Source organism: Salmo salar, chromosome ssa04, assembly GCF_905237065.1.
Source record: "Salmo salar chromosome ssa04, Ssal_v3.1, whole genome shotgun sequence".
Lineage (NCBI taxonomy): Eukaryota > Metazoa > Chordata > Actinopteri > Salmoniformes > Salmonidae > Salmo > Salmo salar.
The window spans coordinates 42,988,934-43,011,190 of NC_059445.1; the positions used below are offsets into that span (position 1 = coordinate 42,988,934).

A 22,257-nucleotide genomic window follows, 5' to 3' on the forward strand; every position below is an offset into this window, starting at 1 on the left:
TTCTCCAGCGCGCCAGTGGTCATTGTAGCTGAGCATTTGCCCACTGAAGTCAGTTACGACACAGAACTGCAGTCAGGTCAAGACCCTGGTGAAGACGACGAGCACGCAGATGAGCTTCCCTGAGATGGTTTCTGACAGTTCGTGAAGAAATTCTTCGGTTGTGCAAACCCACAGTTTCATCAGCTGTTCAGGTGGTTGATCTCAGACGATCCTGCAGGTGAAGAAGCCGGATGAGCAGGTCCCGGGCTGGCGTGGTTACACGTGGTCTGCGGTTGTAAGGCCAGTTGGACATACTGCCAAATTCTCTAAAATGGAGGTGGCTTATGGTAGAGAAATTAACATTACATTCTCTGGCAACAGCTCCGGTGGACATTACTGCAGTCAGCATGGCAATTGCACGCTCCCTCAAAACTTAAGACATCTGTGGCATTGTGTTGAGACAAAACTGCACATTTTACAGTGGCCTTTTGTCCCCAGCACAAGGTGCACCTGTGTAATGATCATGGTGTTTAATCAGCTTCTTGATCTGCCACACCTGTCAGGTGGATGGATTATCTTTGCAAAGGAGAAATGCTCAGTAACAGGGATGTAAACAAATTTGTGATCAACATTTGAGAGAGAAATACGATTTCTGTGCGTATGAAACATTTCTGGGATCTTTTATTTCAGCTCATGAAACATGGGACCAACACTTCACATGTTTCATTTATATTTTTGTTCAGTGTAAAATACATGTTCTCCATACAATCATCATGTTCTCCATACAGAATCATCCCAGCAGCGTGTTAAAAATAATGTTGTTGCGAGCTGAAAATAACTTGGGCCAAAGGGAAGTTAGACTTATTGGGAATTTGTGAAGTGTGTTTTACCTTGGACCTGAAGGGTTCAGGGAAGCCTCCGTGTGGGATGCCAATGTGGCCCTGCAGGAACTCCACCACAGAGAGGGGGAAGGAGAGCTCATCAGCCCTCTCCTCCACCTCCGCCCTCGTCAAAGAGTTCTGCACCATGAACTGGGCCAGGTCGCCCACAATCTTTGAGGAGGGAGTCACCTGCAGGCAGGCACACACAGAGTGGGCAGAGGAGAGAGGTGGAGCAAGATGAAAGATTTTATCCACAACATTACTGGTGCTACAGCCCATCGGTCATAGACTATTGTGTTTCACCATTGGAACCTCAAGCTGACGTGCAAATTGGAAGTAAACAGAAGTGTGGTCGAGTCAAGAAGGGAGACAGAGATGAAAATTGTTTGAGAAACAAATTTTTTTGCAGCCAACAGTAGGAACAGTGAAAAGACAACGAAAGGGGTTAGAATGAGGAGAGAAAAAAATATGCATAATGAAAGTGAAGTAAGCGTGTCCACTATCGAACAGACACTGACTCACTGTGCCTGTGATATGGACAATATGACATCGAAGGAAACGAAGGAGGAGAAGAACAGAAAGTCAACTATCTCTGATCATTTAATTAAGCCCTAGGAAATGAAAACCAGCAAGGCAAGACCAAACGCTAGAAGATGCCATTGATTGGAGAGATCAGACAGAAGCATGGAGAACAGAACAGATAAGCTTTGCTCAAAGCTCCTTGGTTGATCTGACTTTAGGCTGCAGCGAGATTAATGGCTCCACTTTCTGCAAACGTATTCCCATTTCGTTTTTTATTTTGTCTTTGAGACAGTAGAGCCTCCCTCCCACGCACACATAGTCATGAGAGTGAAAGGAGGAAGGTGAGGGAACAAATTGAGTGGGCAATTCATTCTGAAGTTCTCTTCAAAATCAGATGAATACTTTTGTAAAATCTGCCTTAAGAGCGATAATTATGAATCCGAAAAGACAATTCGTGAATGAGGAATGTGAGTTTTAGCACTTAATTTGAATTGCTGAAAATGAGGCCAGTGTTAAGGACACCAGGAGTCCGGATGTCTCACCTTGATGAGGTCACCCAGCAGCTTGTTGGCCTCTGTGTAGGACTTCTTCACCTCCTTGAACTTGTGTCCCAGGCCCATGCTGTGAGCCTGGAAGTGCAGGTTGGTGTACTGGCCTCCAGGGATCTCGTTCTCATACACGTCAGCATTGCCAGACTTCATAGTGGCTGTACAGTCAAACGGTGCATAGAGCCCGCGAGCAACCTCCCAGTACTCACTGTAGTCATACACATTCTCCAGAGATATGCCTGTCAAAGAGAGGGCAGAACAGAGAGAATAATAGGCATCTATAGATGCTGTCAGCACAAATACAATGAAACATTATCTACAGTTGAAGTCGGAAGTTTACATACACCTTAGCCAAATACATTTAAACTCAGTTTTTCACAATTCCTGACATTTAATCCTAGTAAAATTCCCTGTCTTAGGTCAGTTAGGATCACCACTTTATTTTAAGAATGTGAAGTATCAGAATAATAGTAGAGAGAAAGATTTATTTCAGCTTTTATTTCTTTCATCACATTCCCAGTGGGTCAGAAGTTTACACACACTCAATTAGTATGTGGTAGCATTGCCTTTAAATTGTTTAACTTGGGTCAAACGTTTTGGGTAGCCTTCCACAAGCTTCCCACAATAAGTTGGGTGAATTTTAGCCCATTCCTCCTGACAGAGCTGGTGTAACTGAGTCAGGTTTGTAGGCCTCCTTGCTCGCACACACTTTTTCAGTTCTGCCCACAAATGTTCTATGGGATTGAGGTCAGGGCTTTGTGATGGCCACTCCAATACCTTGACTTTGTTGTCCTTAAGCCATTTTGCCACAACTTTGGAAGTATGCTTGGGGTCATTGTCCATTTGGAAGACCCATTTGCGACCAAGCTTTAACTTCCTGACTGATGTCTTCAGATGTTACTTCAATATATACACATAATTTTCCATCTATTTTGTGAAGTGCACCAGTCCCTCCTGCAGCAAAGGACCCCCACAACATGATGCTGCCACTCCCGTGCTTCACGTTTGGGAAGGTGTACTTCGGCTTGCAAGCCTCTTCCTTTTTCCTCCTAACATAACGATGGTCATTATGGCCAAACAGTTCCATTTTGCTTTCATCAGACCAGAGGACATTTCTCCAAAAAGTACGATCTTTGTCCCCATGTGCAGTTGCAAACAGTAGTCTGGCTTTTTATGGCGGTTTTGGAGCAGTGGCTTCTTCCTTGCTGGGCATAACCTTTCAGGTTATGTCGATATAGAACTCATTTTACTGTGGATATAGATCCTTTTGTACCTGTTTCCTCCAGCATCTTCACAAGGTCCTTTGCTGTTGTTCTGGGATTGATTTGCACTTTTCGCACCAAAGTACGTTCATGTCCAGGAAACAGAACGCATCTCCTTCCTGAGCGGTATGACGGCTGCATGGTCCCATGGTGTTTATACTTGCGTACTATTGTTTGTACTTATGAATGTTTGGAAATTGCTCCCAAGGATGAACCAGACTTGTGGAGGTCTACAATTATTTTTGGGCTGATTTCTTTTGATTTTCCCATGATCAAGCAAAGAGGCACAACGTCGGAAGTTAGGCCTTGAAATACATCCACAGGTACATCTCCAATTGCCTCAAATGATGTCAATTAGCCAGAAGCTTCTAAAGCCATGAAATAATTTTCTGGAATTTTCCAAGCTTTTTAAAGGCACAGTCAACTTAGTGTATGTAAACGTCTGTCCCACTGGAATTGTGATAGTGAATTATAAGTGAAATAATCTGTCTGTAAACAATTGGTGAAAAATGACTTGTGTCATGCACAAAGTAGATGTCCTAACCGACTTGCCAAAACTATAGTTTGTTAACAAGAAATTTGTGGAGTGGTTGAAAAACGAGTTTTAATGACTCCAACCTAAGTGTATGTAAACTTCCGACTTCAACTGCATGTTAAATGTGATGTGTTAATCTACTGTATGTGGGAGGCATGCCAGAAAACACTTTAAAGTTTATCAGTGTGGTGCTCACCACTTAGGCATTCACGGGCTTCCAAAGCAGGAACAGTCAGTCAGTCAGTCAGTCAGTCAATGCACCCTCTGCTGCCAATACCCTCATTTAAACCCGATGACCGATCATATTGCCTGTTGCTATAATTACAATTAGCTCCATGCTTCACCTGGCAACAAACACAACTCCAAGACACACACACACACACACACACAGGCCACAAATTCTCCAACCAATCTCAGAGCCTAGTGAATTTTAAGCTTCGATATCAATCTGAAGCTTCCCACTCCCTAAACCATACACATCTGTTGGCACATATCCATCAGCATGAGAGGAGGAAATTGAAAAGAGAAAGCGAGGGAATGAGAGAGAGTGTGACATTGACCACATTTCCTGTCCCTCAGGACTAGAGCTGACTTAAAGATGATCTATACACATCACGGGAGAGAACAAGGGACCTTCGCCAGAGGGGAGCTCCCAGTGCAGATGAAAGATGGATGGGTAGAAAGATTAAAGAAGTGAAGTGCTCAGAAGTAATTTAAGAGCAAGAGAATGTGGATGAGAAGGGATCACGGAAAAGAGGAAAGGTGAAAAAGACTAAATGAGGCACTTGAGGATTTTCTGTAAACAATTACCATTAGTTAGGATTAAGAAACAAGTCAACACAATAAATATGAACAAATGGGACTGAGGCAGTAACATGTTTTGGGGGTTAAGTGCCTTGCTCAAGGGCACCAACAGATTTTTCACCTCGTCGGCTCGTGTATTCGAACCAGCGACCTTTTGTAGCAGACCAAAAGAGCACTTAGACAAGTAAGAGAGCATACTAGTGGGAAGAAATACAAATTAGAACAGTCTTATCATCCTGTCTCATGCACCAAAAGTCATATTTGGAATTAATTTTGAATATATTTGACAATAAATGGATAAGAACTGTACTGCACTAAAGCGCAACATTTCAAAAGGGAGAAGGGAGTAAGACTGAATTTGCTTGACATTTCAATTACCTAGGCAGCCTTCTACTCAGTGAGAAGGAGCAGGAGAGAGAAAGCGAGAGAGAGATTGGTAGACTTCACGGGAATAAACAAAATCAACAAAGAAAACAACATGTCTTTTTCTCAGAATGTGAGCATTCTGATCGGTTTAAAACTGCTTGTCGAGAGAAGAATCATATACACACTCCAACAGGAAATCTAGTTGTGCTTTGTGTCCTTGAACAGTAATTATCGGAATGAGAGAATCTGGAGACCATAGAGGCACCTTTTGAAATGGAAAATTGGAACAAGCTAAAGAAAGATGCTAAATTGCACCTCTAGGCCGTCTACGCTTTCATCGACTCGCATCCAACAAAACAATTTCTGGGTTATAATCATTTTGAAAACTACTCAATTTCACAGCGTGGATTGGGCTTCAGAATAATCTCGCAAAGTCCTGCCACATTTCATTTTCTAAAGAGGACATTTCCTTTAATAAAAACTAGATAACTGGATTAGAACGAGAAACAACAAACTAACTGTTAAGTGCTCCACTTGTGCTCAGGTAGCGTAGAATTCCCAACGGTACACCAGTACATGGTCAAGTCATTTCAGAGCAGCTGCTACCTCCATGCTCCTCATGACTAATTCATTATGGATGGAGTTTTATATTCTCAAGTGTTGTTCAATTCTAAACAAACAGCAACTCCATTATTTCATTTGCCTCCACTTTGTTTCAGGTGGCCTACGATAAGGCTCTAATTAAGGGTTTACAAGCAGCTAATCAAATCCTGATTCATTGTGTACAAAATAAAGAGTTATTAAGCCATTTTATGGCTGTTGTAGGAGGGATTAGATGCTCATCAATTGTGAGAATGTTCCAGAGGGTTTCCTATTATCTTCGACTCTTTGTTCATCTAACCAATAGGAATTAAAAACGACAGCCCTTCAACCTTGTCCTCCATCTTTCATGAATCAAAGCACACTGTAACCGTCAGAGTCATAAGTGGTGGCAGGGTGATAGCACTAGCCTGCTGCTGAATGGTTCCCTCCTAAATAACAATGCCACACATGGGCAAAGATCTGTCCCCACGGCCGTTCCCCTAGCAACATGGATGGCTGCAGCCATGAGAACCTGGATCTGACCACGTTCCTGTTCCCACGCAGAGACAGAGCTTTACGGAGCCTTGCAGGCCAGGTCATTACAGCGGGTTAAGACTCATCTGCTGCAGTAATGTCTCAATTAACTGAAGGTCGCGGGGTCGTGTGTGAGCTATGTGCGGCCTATCTTCCTTGTGCCTTTTCATTCTGCCTTTTCCTCTAGTCCCCGCTCCCCGTTGCTCTCTCCCTCTCCACAACAAACATACTTCATTTTCCTCTGCTTACATTACAGTCTGCACATGTCCTGCATCATCTCCCACGTGTTTATATTCTCTAAGTCATATCCTTTAAGGTTGTCTTTGTTTTTTCCTCAACTGCTGAGGTGAAGGGGATAAGCAGAGTGACGACACACTGAGCATCAGCACAATTCAGTTGTCACAAGCAAACAATTTCTACAGCTCAAGTCAGAAGCATAATATTGTCGATCTTACAGTTGGTTTTCCTTGCCATTGTTGAATATAGCATGCTTCCATGCGGCTTAAGGTCTCAGCCTTTCACCTTGTTAAATGCTCCGACATACCAACAAATTCATGAAAAAGCCATCAGTGGTTCACTGCTTCCCCACTGTGTGTACAACTAGGCTTGCCATAGAAGAGCTTGGCCAGCAGTTCTTGATTAGCTGGCAGCTCACTATATTTCTAATGGCTGGCAGCTCACTATATTTCTAATGGCTGGCAGCTCACTATATTTCTAATGGCTGGCAGCTCACTATATTTCCAATTGGCTGGCAGCTCACTATATTTCCAATTGGCTGGCAGCTCACTATATTTCCAATTGGCTGGCAGCTCACTATATTTCTAATGGCTGGCAGCTCACTATATTTCTAATGGCTGGCAGCTCACTATATTTCCAATTGGCTGGCAGCTCACTATATTTCCAATTGGCTGGCAGCTCACTATATTTCCAATTGGCTGGCAGCTCACTATATTTCCAATTGGCTGGCAGCTCACTATATTTCCAATTGGCTGGCAGCTCACTATATTTCCAATTGGCTGGCAGCTCACTATATTTCCAATTGGCTGGCAGCTCACTATATTTCCAATTGGCTGGCAGCTCACTATATTTCCAATTGGCTGGCAGCTCACTATATTTCCAATTGGCTGGCAGCTCACTATATTTCCAAATGGCTGGCAGCTCACTGTATTTCTAAATGGCTGGCAGCTCACTGTATTTCTAAATGGCTGGCAGCTCACTATATTTCTAAATGGCTGGCAGCTCACTATATTTCTAAATGGCTGGCAGCTCACTATATTTCTAAATGGCTGGCAGCTCACTATATTTCTATTGGCTGGCAGCTCACTATATTTCTATTGGCTGGCAGCTCACTATATTTCTATTGGCTGGCAGCTCACTATATTTCTATTGGCTGGCAGCTCACTATATTTCTATTGGCTGGCAGCTCACTATATTTCTATTGGCTGGCAGCTCACTATATTTCTATTGGCTGGCAGCTCACTATATTTCTATTGGCTGGCAGCTCACTATATTTCTATTGGCTGGCAGCTCACCTGTGTTGAATTTGGTTCCCTTGGTGCAGGCGACAATGGCTCCCATGCTGGGCTGCGATGTCATCCCAGCCATGGAGTCCACAGCAACGTCTACGATGTCGGCCCCGGCCTCGGCACACGCCAGCATGGCGGCCACGCCGGCGCCTGCCGTGTCATGGGTGTGGACGTGGATGGGCATGTCAGGGAAACGGTCCCTCAGAGCACCAATCAGCATCCGGCTAGACTCAGGCTTCAGCAGCCCTGCCATGTCCTAAAGAAAGAGCGAGGAGTCAACAACATGACACACAGACCATTTATGTCCGAGTTGCTGATTTAAAGTATTTGTAAATAGCGGAATATAAATAAAATGTGTAATTGGTTAGGATAAACCACATTACTGGGTTTGATGACAGAGCAGGTTCAGTGCCAGTCTACCTTGACGTTCAGTATGTGTGTTCCAGCTCTGACCAGCTCATCAGCCAGCTTCAGGTAGTAGTCCAGAGAGTACTTCTGCCTCATGGGGTCAGACACATCTCCTGTGTAGGAGATGGAGGCCTCCACCACGCCCCCGGCAGCCCCAGCAGCCTCCATACCCAGCATCAGGTTGGGCAGGTAGTTCAGAGAGTCGAAAACACGGAAGATGTCCATGCCGTTCTCCTTGGCCACCTCACAGAACCTGGTCAGAACCATTGAAAGGTGGATGAGTACATGCTTCAAATGAAGAACCCTTGGGTTTAAGGGTGATACTTTCAAGAAATACTATGCAGACGATGACCATCAAACTGTGAAGGCTGGGGTTGAGACGATGTGTGTTCTGGTTGGAGTAGGGGTGTTTGATCCAGGCAGAGGTACTGACTTGAACACTGCGTTGTCGGGGTAGTTGGTGTAGCCCACAGCGTTGGCTCCTCTCAGCAGCATCTGGAAAGGCACGTTGGGCAGCAGAGCTCTCAGCTCCTGCAGTCGTTTCCATGGACACTCACACAGGAAACGCATTGCCACATCAAAAGTGGCACCTACTCAGAAGAGGAACGATCAATATCTGCCATAGCAACAGACTCCATTGACGATAAAGTCCATAAACATAGACAGTAAATGGACAGATTCCCCTGAATAGACAATCTCTCCTAGTCCTCCAGAGACTGATGGACTTCCTCCCTAGTCTGATGTCCAGCTCCCTCAACATCAAAATGTTTTTGGACATTGTCACAATAGATTTGCTTCGAAGGGTGCCAAGATGATTTTCTGCAGCCTTAGTTTGTAAATAAAAAAAGAAAAGTGCTATCTAAATAAAACATGGATTTCATAGTCACTTTTCTACAGATGAAGAGACACGAAGCCTTTCTTCAGTCTTCACTTAGAAACGTACCGCCAGTCTGCCCGTATCAACTTCAAAAAGTCCACCCCCCCCCTTTTCTTCAGACTTGAGGAGAGCCCACTCCTGAGTAACCCAGACACAGTACAGTCGACTCACTTGCTCTGCTCAACGATGTGAATCTGGCCCTGGGGCGGTGTCATATTTTCCCTTCACCCTAGCAGTTGATTCTATTTGACCTTTTAACTGAAAAACTGTGACTTTTGAAAACATAACGTCTAGAATTGATGCCACTGAAACATAGGCAGGTGGCAGAGTCGGGGCCAGAGCAAAGCAGAAAGTGCAGATTGAGATGGAGAAAAGTGTGATAGTAGAAAAAAAAAGAGAGAATAAAGGAGTACAGGCTACAAGAGTTGCTCACCTCCCCAGTTCTCCACGCTAAAGAGATTGCTGAAGTTATGGGCCACGAAGGGGGCGATCTGTTTGAGATCGTGGGTGCGGACACGTGTGGCTAGGAGAGACTGGTGGGCATCTCTGAAGGTGGTGTCCATGAGCAGCAGACCCTTGTGGGCACGCACCGCCTTGGCAAAGCCCTCTGGACCCTCCCTCAAGAGGACGTCACGGAACCCAACCGGAGGCTCACCTAATCCACATCAATACATACAGCTTTCACTATGTTGTACTGACTAAATCAACACAGAAATTGACTGCTACAAGGGGGAAAAACTGATGTTTTACAGGAAGCTGGTAGGAGGTTGTGTAGGGTTGGAGTCTTACCCAGAGGAATGGGTGGGATCACAGGATCGATAGAGGAGGGCTTGGCCTTCACTGGGATGGGAGTGGTGGGGCCGTTTACCATCACATGACCTGAAACCGGACAGCAGGAGGGGGATCAGAAAACCCTGAGTTGGTCATCGTTGTAGGCATTTCAAACCAACCAATGTCATTATATGGGAGACAAACATACTACACTCCAGACAGCATATCTTCAAGTAAAATAAGGACTCATAGTAAAGGTGTCATTTGTGTGAACGGATTATGTCAGATTTCAATAGTCAAGGACATGATGTACAATATAAATACACTCCATGGGTAGGACAAGGACATGATGTACAATATAATACACTCCATGGGTAGGACAAGGACATGATGTACAATATAATACACTCCATGGGTAGGACAAGGACATGATGTACAATATAATACACTCCATGGGTAGGACAAGGACATGATGTAAAATATAATACACTCCATGGGTAGGACAAGGACATGATGTACAATATAATACACTCCATGGGTAGGACAAGGACATGATGTACAATATAATACACTCCATGGGTAGGACAAGGACATGATGTACAATATAATACACTCCATGGGTAGGACAAGGACATGATGTACAATATAATACACTCCATGGGTAGGACAAGGACATGATGTACAATATAATACACTCCATGGGTAGGACAAGGACATGATGTACAATATAATACACTCCATGGGTAGGACAAGGACATGATGTACAATATAATACACTCCATGGGTAGGACAAGGACATGATGTACAATATAATACACTCCATGGGTAGGACAAGGACATGATGTAAAATATAATACACTCCATGGGTAGGACAAGGACATGATGTACAATATAATACACTCCATGGGTAGGACAAGGACATGATGTACAATATAATACACTCCATGGGTAGGACAAGGACATGATGTACAATATAATACACTCCATGGGTAGGACAAGGACATGATGTACAATATAATACACTCCATGGGTAGGACAAGGACATGATGTACAATATAATACACTCCATGGGTAGGACAAGGACATGATGTACAATATAATACACTCCATGGGTAGGACAAGGACATGATGTAAAATATAATACACTCCATGGGTAGGACAAGGACATGATGTACAATATAATACACTCCATGGGTAGGACAAGGACATGATGTACAATATAATACACTCCATGGGTAGGACAAGGACATGATGTACAATATAATACACTCCATGGGTAGGACAAGGACATGATGTACAATATAATACACTCCATGGATAGGACAAGGACATGATGTACAATATAATACACTCCATGGGTAGGACAAGGACATGATGTACAATATAATACACTCCATGGGTAGGACAAGGACATGATGTACAATATAATACACTCCATGGATAGGACAAGGACATGATGTACAATATAATACACTCCATGGGTAGGACAAGGACATGATGTACAATATAATACACTCCATGGGTAGGACAAGGACATGATGTACAATATAATACACTCCATGGGTAGGACAAGGACATGATGTACAATATAATACACTCCATGGATAGGACAAGGACATGATGTACAATATAATACACTCCATGGGTAGGCGATGCTTGAAGAAACAGTTGTGCCGTCAACAGGCTTTAGTGCCAGCCAGGCATGAACTCAACTAACTAACACACCTCTTGATCTAGGGAGGGGAGTTTTAATTGTTAAATGAATCAAGACTATCATTAGCTGCACTTCAGATGACTGAGTAAGTGTTGACATGTCTAAATGTCAAATATAATCATCTATACACACAAAGAAACATAGAATTCTGAAATAAACAACGGTTTGAAATGGAGTTCAAGCAGAGTTTAAAAAAAAAAAAAAAACATGTAACTGCAGTGAGTTGAAGACAATTTTACCCAGGTAGTGCAGCAGCTTCTGGGCTCGGTTCTGGACCGGTTTAAGGTTGAAGAGCTCCTGGTTCTCATCTATGAACTGGGTGTCAACGGTGCCATACAGGAACTGGTCGTTACTAAGAACGTTCTGGAGGAAGGGGATGTTGGTCTGTGCAGAACAAAAAGAAGGAGGGCGAGAGAAATGGAGGAAAGAGGGAGGAAGAGAGATGTTAAAATGACAAAACGGTTGACAAGACAGTCTGCATGATATAGAACACCAGGGACCAAGAGAGAGAGAGCAGTGCCTGAAAATGCAAAAACACTGCTCAAGTGCAAATGGTCTTGGAGGGCTGTGAGGTCATTCTGCGGTCAGTCCCAAATCAAATGACTTACAACACTCAATACCGTCACACTGAGTCCCATCCTCTGTGAGCACTATCAGGCCAAAACACACGGCGCAGAATACACAATGTGATCAGTGAGCAAAACAATCCCAGAATCCCAGCTAATCCTCAACATATGCACTGCATATTCCCCTGTGCCCTGCTGCACATCTGTCTCAGGTGCCCTGGGGTACACAGAGCGAGAAGCCACAGCCAGAGAGAGCGAGATGCAGAGAGAGCGAAGAAATGAGACACAGAGAGTGAAGAAATGAGAGAATAGAAATGAGGATAGTATAGGCTACTGCTCAAGTCTCAAGATCTTAGTCCATCTCTACTACACACTTCAAAACAGCATATAGTCTAGTAAGCCTGCACAGCGCCAGAGCTCGTACTGTACTGTAGACCTAATTACAGGGCCTGTAGCCACAAAGCATCTCAAAGTAGAAGATTGGTTATACAGTAAGAGCTGAGCATTTAGATATTTTACTCCTACTCTTATGGGTAAAAATAAAAAAGCTATACATAAGCCTCTTTGGTCATAATTAGGGTTCCATTACTGGAAACTTTCTAAGTTTACCAGTAAACTACCTGCATTTTGGTAACTTAAGGATTTTAAGTAACTTAACTTTTGTGTACTTCAAAATGATCACAAGTGTCTTTAATTATCTCTGGCCCTCTGTGTGGCTTTACCACATGTAAAATAAACAAGTAAGAATGACAAAAGCTGTAAAACCATCCTAAATTACACTGAGTGTACAAAACATTATGAACACCTTCCTAATATCGAGTTGTATCCCTTTTGCCCTCAGAACAGCCTCAATTCGTCAGGGCATGGACTCCACAGGGATGCTGGCCCACGTTGACTCCAATGCTCCCCACAGTTGTGTCAAGTTGGCTGGATGTCCTTTGAGTGGTGGACCATTCTTGATACACATGGGGAAAAACAGTTAAGGGTGAAAAGCCCTGCAGCGTCGCAGTTCTTGACACTCAAACCCGTTCGCCTGGCACCTACTACCATATCCCGCCAAAAGGCAGTTACATCTTTTGTCTTGCCATTCAGCCTGAATGGCACACATACACAATCCAAGTTTAAATTGTCTCACTTAAATAAAAACTTCCTCCCCTTCATCTACACTGCTTGAAGTGGATTTAACAAGTGACATCATTAAGTGATCATAGCGATCGCCTTGATTCACCGGGTCAGTCCATGTCACGTAAGAGGCAAGTGTTCCAAATGTTTTGTATACTCAGTGTATAAACCATCAACTTAGTGAATACCATTGGTATTTAATATGAGGGTTTCAGAATGAAATATCCTTTATAGGTCTCGGTTGTAAATGTTTTGGTGCCAAATTGGTGGCAGTTGTGAAAAGTCAATAATTGCAGAGTTAATTGAAAATATTCCCATTGTTGATTAGAATCTTTTTTCCATTAAATTAGGCTATTTTCTCTTGAACCATACAGTCCTTGGACTAGAAAGTCATGGACAATAATATGATATAATACAAAAAGAATATCAGATAATATGGACACACCCCTTGATTATTTCCACATTTTGTTGTGTTACAGCATGAATTTAAAATTGATTAAGATTTGTCACTGCCATACACGTGAAGGTGGAATTATGGTTTTACATTTTTTTCTCCAAATTAATACATTTCAAAGTTTTATGCAACATTAAGCCTACTGTGCCAAAGCAATTTAGATTTGTTAAATGGCAAGTGGGTTGATAACTGTAATATCAAAATTCCTCTTTTAATAACTAACAGAATTGGTTTAAAAAAAGGCTATGCATGCCAACATATTAGCCAAGAATTAAGATGTTTATAATCAGAGCCGGAGCTGAGCCTGTCTGCCCACACTCATCGCTTGCTCCCCTATAGCTCACCAGCTGATGTACAGTGAACAAAAATATAAAACGCAACATGTAAACTGTTGGTCCCATGTTTCATGAGCTGAAATAAAATGTCCTAGAAATGTACCATATGCACAAAAAGACTTGTTTAAATTCTGTGGACAAATTGGTTTACATCCCTGTTAGTGAGCATTTCAAGACACTGATCAAGCAGCATGACCATTACACAGGTGTACCTTCTGCTGGGGACAATAAAAGGCCACTCTAAAATGTGCATTTGTCACAACACAATGCCACTGATGTCGCAAGTTGAGGGAACGTGCAAATGGCATGCTGACTGCAGGAATGTCCACCAGAGCGGTTTCCAGAGAATTGAATGCTCATTTCTCTACCATAAGCCGCCTTTTCGTTTAGGAGAATTTGGCTGTACGTCCAATCGGCTTCACAACCGCAGACCACACCAGCCCAGGACCTCAACATTTGGCTTCTTCACCTGCGGGATGACCTGAAACCTTCCACCTGAACAGCTGATGAAATGGAGTTTGCACAACCGTAGAATTTCTGCACAAACTGTCTCAGAGAAGCTCATCTGCGTGCTCGTCGTCCTCACCTTGACCTGACGTCGTAACCGACTTCAGTGGGAAAATATTCACCCCTCAGAGCCTGGTTCCTCTGTAGGATTCTTCCTAGGTTCCGGCCTTTATAGGGAGATTTTCCTAGCCACCGTGCTTCTACATCTGCATTGTTTGCCGTTTGGGGTTTAAGGCTGGGTTTCTGTACAGCACTTTGTGACATCGGCTGATGTAAAAAGGGCTTTATAAATACAATTGATTGATTGACCTTCGATGGCCACTGGCACGCTGGAGAAGTGTGCTCTTCACGTATGAATCCTGGTTTCAACTGCACTGGGCAGATGGCAAATAGAGTGTATGGCATCATGTGGGCGAGTGGTTTGCTTACGTCAATGTTGTGAACAGAGCGGTGGGGTTATGGTATGGGCAGGCATTAGCTAAGGACAACGAACACGATGGCAATTTGAATGCACAGAGATACCGTGACATTGTCGTGCCATTCACCTGCCGCCATCACCTCAGCCTGATCAACTCTTTGCAAAGGAGATGTGTCGCACTGCATGAGGCAAAATGGTGGTCACACCAGATACTGACTGGTTTTCTGATCCACGTCCCACCCTTTTTCTTTTAAAAGGTATCTGTGACCAACAGATGTATTTCTCTATTCCCAGTCATGTGAAATCCATAGATAAGGGGCTAATTAATTTATTTCAACTTAAAGACTTTCTTATATGAACTATAACTCAGTAAAATATTTGAAATTGTTGCATGTTGAGTTTATATTATACAGTACATTCGGAAAGTATTCAGACCCCTTGACTTTTTCCACATTGTTATGTTATAGCCTTATTCAAAAATTGATTAAATTGTTTTTCTTCCTTCATCAATCTACACACACTGCCCCATAATGACAAAACAAAAAAAGGATTTTAGAAATTTTTGCAAATGTATAAAAAAAAAGAAAAAAGAAATATGACATTTACATAAGTATTCAGGCCCTTTACTCAGTACTTTGTTGAAGCACCTTTGACAGCAATTACAGCCTCGAGTCTTCTTGGGTATGACGCTACAAGCTTGGCACACCTGTATTTGGGGAGTTTCTCCCAATTTCTCTCTGCACATCCTCTCAAGCTCTGTCAAGTTGGATGGGGAGTGTCGCTGCATAGCTATTTTTAGGTCTCCCCAGAGATGTTTGATCGGGTTCCAAGTCCGGGCTCTGGTTGGGCCACTCCGAGACTTGTCCCGAAGCCACTCCTGCCTTGTCTTGGCTGTGTGCTTAGGGTCGTTGTCCTGTTGGAAGGTGAACCTTTGCCCCAGTCTAAGGTCCTGAACGCTCTAAAGCAGGTTTTCATCAAGGATCTTTGTACTTTGCTCTGTTCATCTTTGCCTCGATCTTGATTAGTCTTCCAGTCCCTGCCACTGAAAAACATCCCCACAGCATAATGCTGCCACCACCATGCTTCACCGTAGGGATAGTGCCAGGTTTCCTCCAGATGTGACGGATGGCATTCAGGCCAAAGAGTTGAATCTTGGTTTCATCAGACCAGAGAATCTTGTTTCTCATGTTTCTCAGCGTTCTTATGGTGCCTGAGGAGTGGCTTCTGTCTGGCCACTCTACCATAAAGGCCTGATTGGTGGAGTGCTGCAGAGTTGGTTGTACTTCTGGAAGGTTATCCCATCTCCACACAGGAACTCCGGAGCTCAGAGTATCCATCAGGTTCTTGGTCACCTCCCTGACCAAGGCACTTCTTCCCTGATTGCTCAGTTTGGCCGGGCAGCCAGCTATAGGAAGCGTCTTGGTGGTTCCAAACTTCTTCCATTTAAGAATGGAGGCCACTGTGTTCTTGGGGACATTCAATGCTGCAGAACTTATTTTGTACCCTTCCCCTGATCTGTGCTTCGACATTCCTGTCTCGGAGCTCTCTGGACAATTCCCTCGACCTCATGGCTTGGTGTTTGCTCTGACATGCACTGTCAACTGTGGGACCTTATATAGAGAGGTGTGTGCCTTTTCAAATCATGTCCAATTAATAGAATTTACATGGTGGATTCCAATCAAGTTGTAGAAACATCAAGGATGATCAATGGAAACAGGATGCACCTGAGCTCAATTGAGTCTGATAGCAAAGGGTCTGAATACTTATATAAATAAGGTATGTTTATTTTTAATACATTAGCAAACATTTCTAAAAACCTGTTGTTTTCACTTTGTCATTATGTGGTATTGTGGGTAGATTGATGAAACATTTTTACTGACTCCATTTTAGATTAAGGCTGTAACATAACAAAACATGGAAAAAGTCAAGGGGTCTGAACACTTTCCCGAATGCACTGTATGAGCAAGTCTGCATTGAAAATATTGGTTCAAAAACCAAATAAAGTTTGTAAACTTTGAGAAAAGCAAAATTAGTCCATAATGGTTGCATCAGTATAATGGTTATGATTACAGTATGCTGCAATTCATTAAATTTGCTATTCAATGTTGATGTAAATAAAACATACAAAATGGGATCGTTCTTGTTCTCTAGTTATGTAAGAATATGAGATGTAGCTTGTGCCCTGACACTCCCTGCTCTCTACTAATTGTTTTGTGAGTCTTGCTGTTAATAACTTGGGAAACCATCAAGAACAAACCTAGTTTAATTTATATTACATTTTCAGAATGACTGCTTCAAGTGGGCGGGAAGAGAGAAAAAAAAACAACCTTTGAGGACAATGCATCTGGGAAACGCTTCAAGGCCTCCTTTGGACCGAGTGATCAATTACGCATCCATGAAACCGCTTCCAAATTAGCCAGTCATGATTAAGAGAAAAGGCAAAAAAAAAAAAAAATCTGGTCAGTTTGCCTCAAAAATATTCACCAATTTGTCAACTGGCAAAAGTTCTGACAGTGCTGTGAAGATTGCCAGCCCCAGTGGGTATTTTCTGCACTCTGACAGTACTGTTCTGTAAGGTTCAGAGTGCCAAGCACTGCTGTCCATGGTCTAGAAAAGATCCTCTGCCATAGGCCGTCCATCCTCCATTGTCCAGACTGAATAACTATGGATTGAAGCAAAATCAATTTCCCTCTGCAGCTTCACCAGGTAAATCATGCCACAAATTTCCTGCAGCTAGATTAGATTCACACATTTTTCATCTAAATTATACACAATAGTCAAAATGAGAGTTAAGTCTATGTGGTGAAAGATCCATGTCACGTCTTCATACACACCAGAGTAAATAAGAAACGACTAAGAAAATCAGTAGACTAAATAACCATTATGTTTGTGTCAGGAGGCCAGCATGACCAAGCTCTCATTGGTTTGACGCATACAACAGTTTCACTGTAGGGTGCGTGTTACACTGTACCAAGTTCTCTATATATATCCCTAGTGTATGTCTGGCTGAGGTTGAGTCACTCCCCTCCTCACCTAAAAACCCACAACTAGCCCAGAGTAGAATACAAACAAGGATGAGAAGAACCATTGGGAGGAGGAGGAAGATGGGGCTAAGCCTCCCCTCCTCTCCTTTGTCTCATTCCCTCAAACTCAGGGTAAAAAGCCATGCTGTCAGATTCAGCTATAGCGCTGGTGTTAACCTGTATTAACCTTAATCTCTTCTGTTTGGGTTGAGAATCCTACAGTAGTCCTCTGTGTTCGTCTTTATCATCCGTACTGATTCTTTCGAATGCCATACCGTACAGGCCCAGACCACTGCATGGAAAACAAGCAAGAATTACAATCTTCATTATTCGCTCCAAAAAATGCTGAAAAATCAGATACTCCCCATCCCTCGACCACAACCTAACATTCAAGGCGCATTGAGGAACATTGTGATCAACTTGTTAAATAATTCATAATGACTTTTAATACAAATTAATCAAAATGTTGAATAATTGATAAGAGGAGAATGGCTTACCAAGAAAAACTTCAGAAAGGACTCATTTAAGGCAGAAAGTAGTTTGAGCAATCAACAAAAAAAGGCAGAGATGTATTTTAGCTCACTTTAATCCATTGTTCAAGATGAGTACAGCTGACTGATGTTTCGTCGTCAAGCTGACATCTTCCTCAGATTGACCTGACCATTGCACTTAGCGCCTATTTACAGCCTAGTGGCTTATTGAAAACACCAATGTAAGCAAATAAAAATAACAATATTAATAATAATAAATAGTGGTGAGCAGCAATGAACGGGATTCACAGGGTGACAGTGACTAAGGTACAGTGCCGCCATATTTGGATGCAAAAACAATTATTTCTCAACACCATCTATCCTGTTAGTCACTTTGCACCTACCTATATGTACACTACCGGTCAAAAGGTTTAGAACACCTACTCATTCAAGGGTTTTTCTTAATTTTTACTATATTCTATATTGTAGAATAAAAGTGAAGACATCAAAACTATGAAATAACACAATCATGTAGCAACCCCCAAAAATGTTTAACAAATCAAAATATATTTGAGATTCTTCAAAATAGCCACCCTTTGCCTTGACAGCTTTGCACACTATTGGCATTCTCTCAACCAGCTTCATGAGGTAGTCACCTGGAATGTATCTCAATTAAAAGGTGTGCCTTGTTAACTTCTCTAGGGTAGGGGGCAGTATTTTGACGTCCGGATGAAAGGCGCGCCTGTAGTAAACTGCCTGCTACTCAGGCTCAGAAGGTAGGATATGCATATTATTAGTAGATTTGTATAGAAAACGCTGAAGTTTCTAAAACTGTTTGAATGATGTCTGTGAGTATAACAGAACTCATATGGCAGGCAAAAACCGGAGAAAAATCAGAAATCTGAGGTTTGTAGTTTTTCAAGTGATTGCCTATACAGTATACAGTGACTTAGGGTTCATTTTGCACTTCCTAAGGCTTCCACTAGATGTCAACAGTCTTTAGAACGTTGTTTCATGCTTCTACTGTGAATAGGGAGAGAATAAGAGCTCCTGGAAGTAGATGACTGAGAAAATGACATGAGCTCAGTGGTGCGCTATCACGCGAGAGCGAGCTGTGTTCCTTTTCTTTTTTGAAGACATTGGAATCGTCCGGTTGGAATATTACTGATGATTTATGATAAAAACATCCCAAAGATTGACGTTATACATCATTTGACATGTTTCTACGAACGTAAATATAACTTTTGACTTTTCGTTGTGACATTTTGCGTGCGCTTCCTGCATTTGGAGTAGTGGACTAAACACACAAACAAAAAGGAGGTATTTGGACATAAATGGACTTTATCGAACAAAACAAACATTTATTCTGGAACTGGGATTCCTGGGAGTGCATTCCGATGAACATCAAAGGTAAGTGAATATTTATAATGTTATTTCTGACTTCTGTTGACTCCAAAATGGCGGGTATCTGTATGGCTTGTTTTGATATCCGAGTGCTGTACTCAGATTAGTGCAAAAATTGGTTTTGCCGTAAAGCTTTTTGGAAATCTGACACAGCGGTTGCATTAAAGAGAAGTTTATCTATAATTCTTTGAATAACTGTTGAATATTTTTTTCAATGTTTATGATGAGTATTTCTGTAAATTGATGTGCTCATTCACCGGAAGTTTTGGGAGGCAAAACATTTCTGAACATTACACGCCAATGTAAAATATATATATATTTAATATAAATATGAACTTTATCGAGCAAAACATACATGTATTGTGTAACATGAAGTCCTATGAGTGCCATCTGATGAAGATCATCAAAGGTTAGTGATTCATTTTAGCTGTATTTCTGGTTTTTGTGATGCCTCTCCTTGCTTGGAAAATGGCTGTGTGGTTTTTCCTTGTCTAGGCGCTGTCCTAACATAATCTAATGTTATGCTTTCGCCGTAAAGCCTTTTTGAAATCGGACAATGTGGTTGGATTAACGAGAAGTGTATCTTTAAAATGGGATATAATAGTTGTATGTTTGAGAAATTGTAATTATGAGATTTGTGTTGTTTTGAATTTGCCGCCCTGCTATTTCACTGGCTGTTGAATAGTGTGTCCCGCAGGTGGGACACTAGCGTCCCACATACCCCAGAGAGGTTAAAAGTTAATTTGTGGAATTTCTTTCCTTCTTAACCTGTTAGGGCTAGGGGGCAGTATTGACACGGCCGGATAAAAAAACGTACCCGATTTAATCTGGTTACTACTCCTGCCCAGTAACTAGAATATGCATATATTTATTGGCTTTGGATAGAAAACACCCTAAAGTTTCTAAAACTGTTTGAATGGTGTCTGTGAGTATAACAGAACTCAAATGGCAGGCCAAAACCTGAGAAGATTCCATGCAGGAAGTGGCCTGTCTGACAAGTTGTGTTTCATCTTGACTCTTTTTATTGAAGACTGAGGATCTTTGCAATAACGTGACACTTCCTACGGCTCCCATAGGCTCTCAGAGCCCGGGAAAAAGCTGAACGATATCGAGGCAGCCTCTGGCTGAAACACATTATCGCTTTTGGCAAGTGGCCGATCAGAGTACTATGGGCTTAGGCGCGTGCCCGAGTCGACCGAATGCTTTATTTTCTTTCGTCTGTTTACCTAAACGCAGATTCCCGGTCGGAATATTATCGCCTTTTTATGAGAAAAATGGCATAAAAATTGATTTTAAACAGCGGTTGACATGCTTCGAAGTACGGTAATGGAATATTTAGAATTTTTTTGTCACGAATTGCGCCATGCTCGTCACCCTTATTTACCCTTTCGGATAGTGTCTTGAACGCACGAACAAAACGCCGCTGTTTGGATATAACTATGGATTATTTTGAACCAAACCAACATTTGTTATTGAAGTAGAAGTCCTGGGAGTGCATTCTGACGAAGACAGCAAAGGTAATAACATTTTTCTTATAGTAAATCTGACTTTGGTGAGTGCTAAACTTGCTGGGTGTCTAAATAGCTAGCCCTGTGATGCCGGGCTATCTACTGAGAATATTGCAAAATGTGCTTTCACCGAAAAGCTATTTTAAAATCGGACATATCGAGTGCATAGAGGAGTTCTGTATCTATAATTCTTAAAATAATTGTTATGCTTTTTGTGAACGTTTATCGTGAGTAATTTAGTAAATTCACCGGCAGTGTTCGGTGGGAATGCTAGTCACATGCTAGTCACATGCTAATGTAAAAAGCTGGTTTTTGATATAAATATGAACTTGATTGAACAAAACATGCATGTATTGTATAACATAATGTCCTAGGGTTGTCATCTGATGAAGATCATCAAAAGGTTAGTGCTGCATTTAGCTGTGGTTTGGGTTTATGTGACATTATATGCTAGCTTGAAAAATGGGTGTCTGATTAGTTCTGGCTGGGTACTCTGCTGACATAATCTAATGTTTTGCTTTCGTTGTAAAGCCTTTTTGAAATCGGACAGTGTGGTTAGATTAACGAGAGTCTTGTCTTTAAAATGGTGTAAAATAGTCATATGTTTGAAAAATTGAAGTTTTTGCATTTTTGAGGTTTTTGAATAACGCGCCACGGGATTACACTGGCTGTTACGTAGGTGGGACGATTTGGTGCCACCTACCCTAGAGAGGTTAATGCGTTTGAGCCAATCAGTTGTGTTGTGTCAAGGTAAGGGTGGTATACAGAAGACAGCCCTATTTGGTAAAAGAACAAGTGCATATCATGTCAAGAACAGCTCAAAGAAGCAAAGAGAAACGACAGTCCATCATTACTTTAAGACATGGAGGTCAGTCAATCCGGAAAATGTCAGGAACTTTGAAAGTTTCTTCAAGTGCAGTCGCAAAAACCATCAAGTGCTATGATAAAACTGGCTCTCATGAGGACCGCCACAGGAAAGGAAGACCCAGAGATACCTCTGCTGCAGAAGATAAGTTCATTAGAGTTGACAAACTCAGAAATGGCAGCCATAATAAATTCTTCAGAGATCAAGTAACAGACACATATCAACATCAACTGTTCAGAGGAGACTGCTTGGATCAGGCCTTCATGGTCGATTGCT

The 22,257-nt window shown here is 42.2% G+C and overlaps 1 protein-coding gene across 1 annotated transcript in view; it reads right to left on the minus strand.

Annotated features, from left to right (window-relative positions):
• LOC106603157 (pyruvate carboxylase, mitochondrial) overlaps positions 1-22,257 on the minus strand; it is a 96,526-nt gene that overhangs the window by 12,453 nt on the left and 61,816 nt on the right. The window contains exons 11-18 of the mRNA XM_014196466.2: positions 11,549-11,693; positions 9,614-9,703; positions 9,258-9,479; positions 8,381-8,537; positions 7,960-8,200; positions 7,546-7,795; positions 1,925-2,169; positions 870-1,049 (exon numbers count right to left, since the gene is read on the minus strand). Coding sequence (XP_014051941.1) covers positions 870-1,049; positions 1,925-2,169; positions 7,546-7,795; positions 7,960-8,200; positions 8,381-8,537; positions 9,258-9,479; positions 9,614-9,703; positions 11,549-11,693 — 1,530 coding nt within the window. The remainder of the gene's footprint in view (positions 1-869; positions 1,050-1,924; positions 2,170-7,545; positions 7,796-7,959; positions 8,201-8,380; positions 8,538-9,257; positions 9,480-9,613; positions 9,704-11,548; positions 11,694-22,257) is intronic.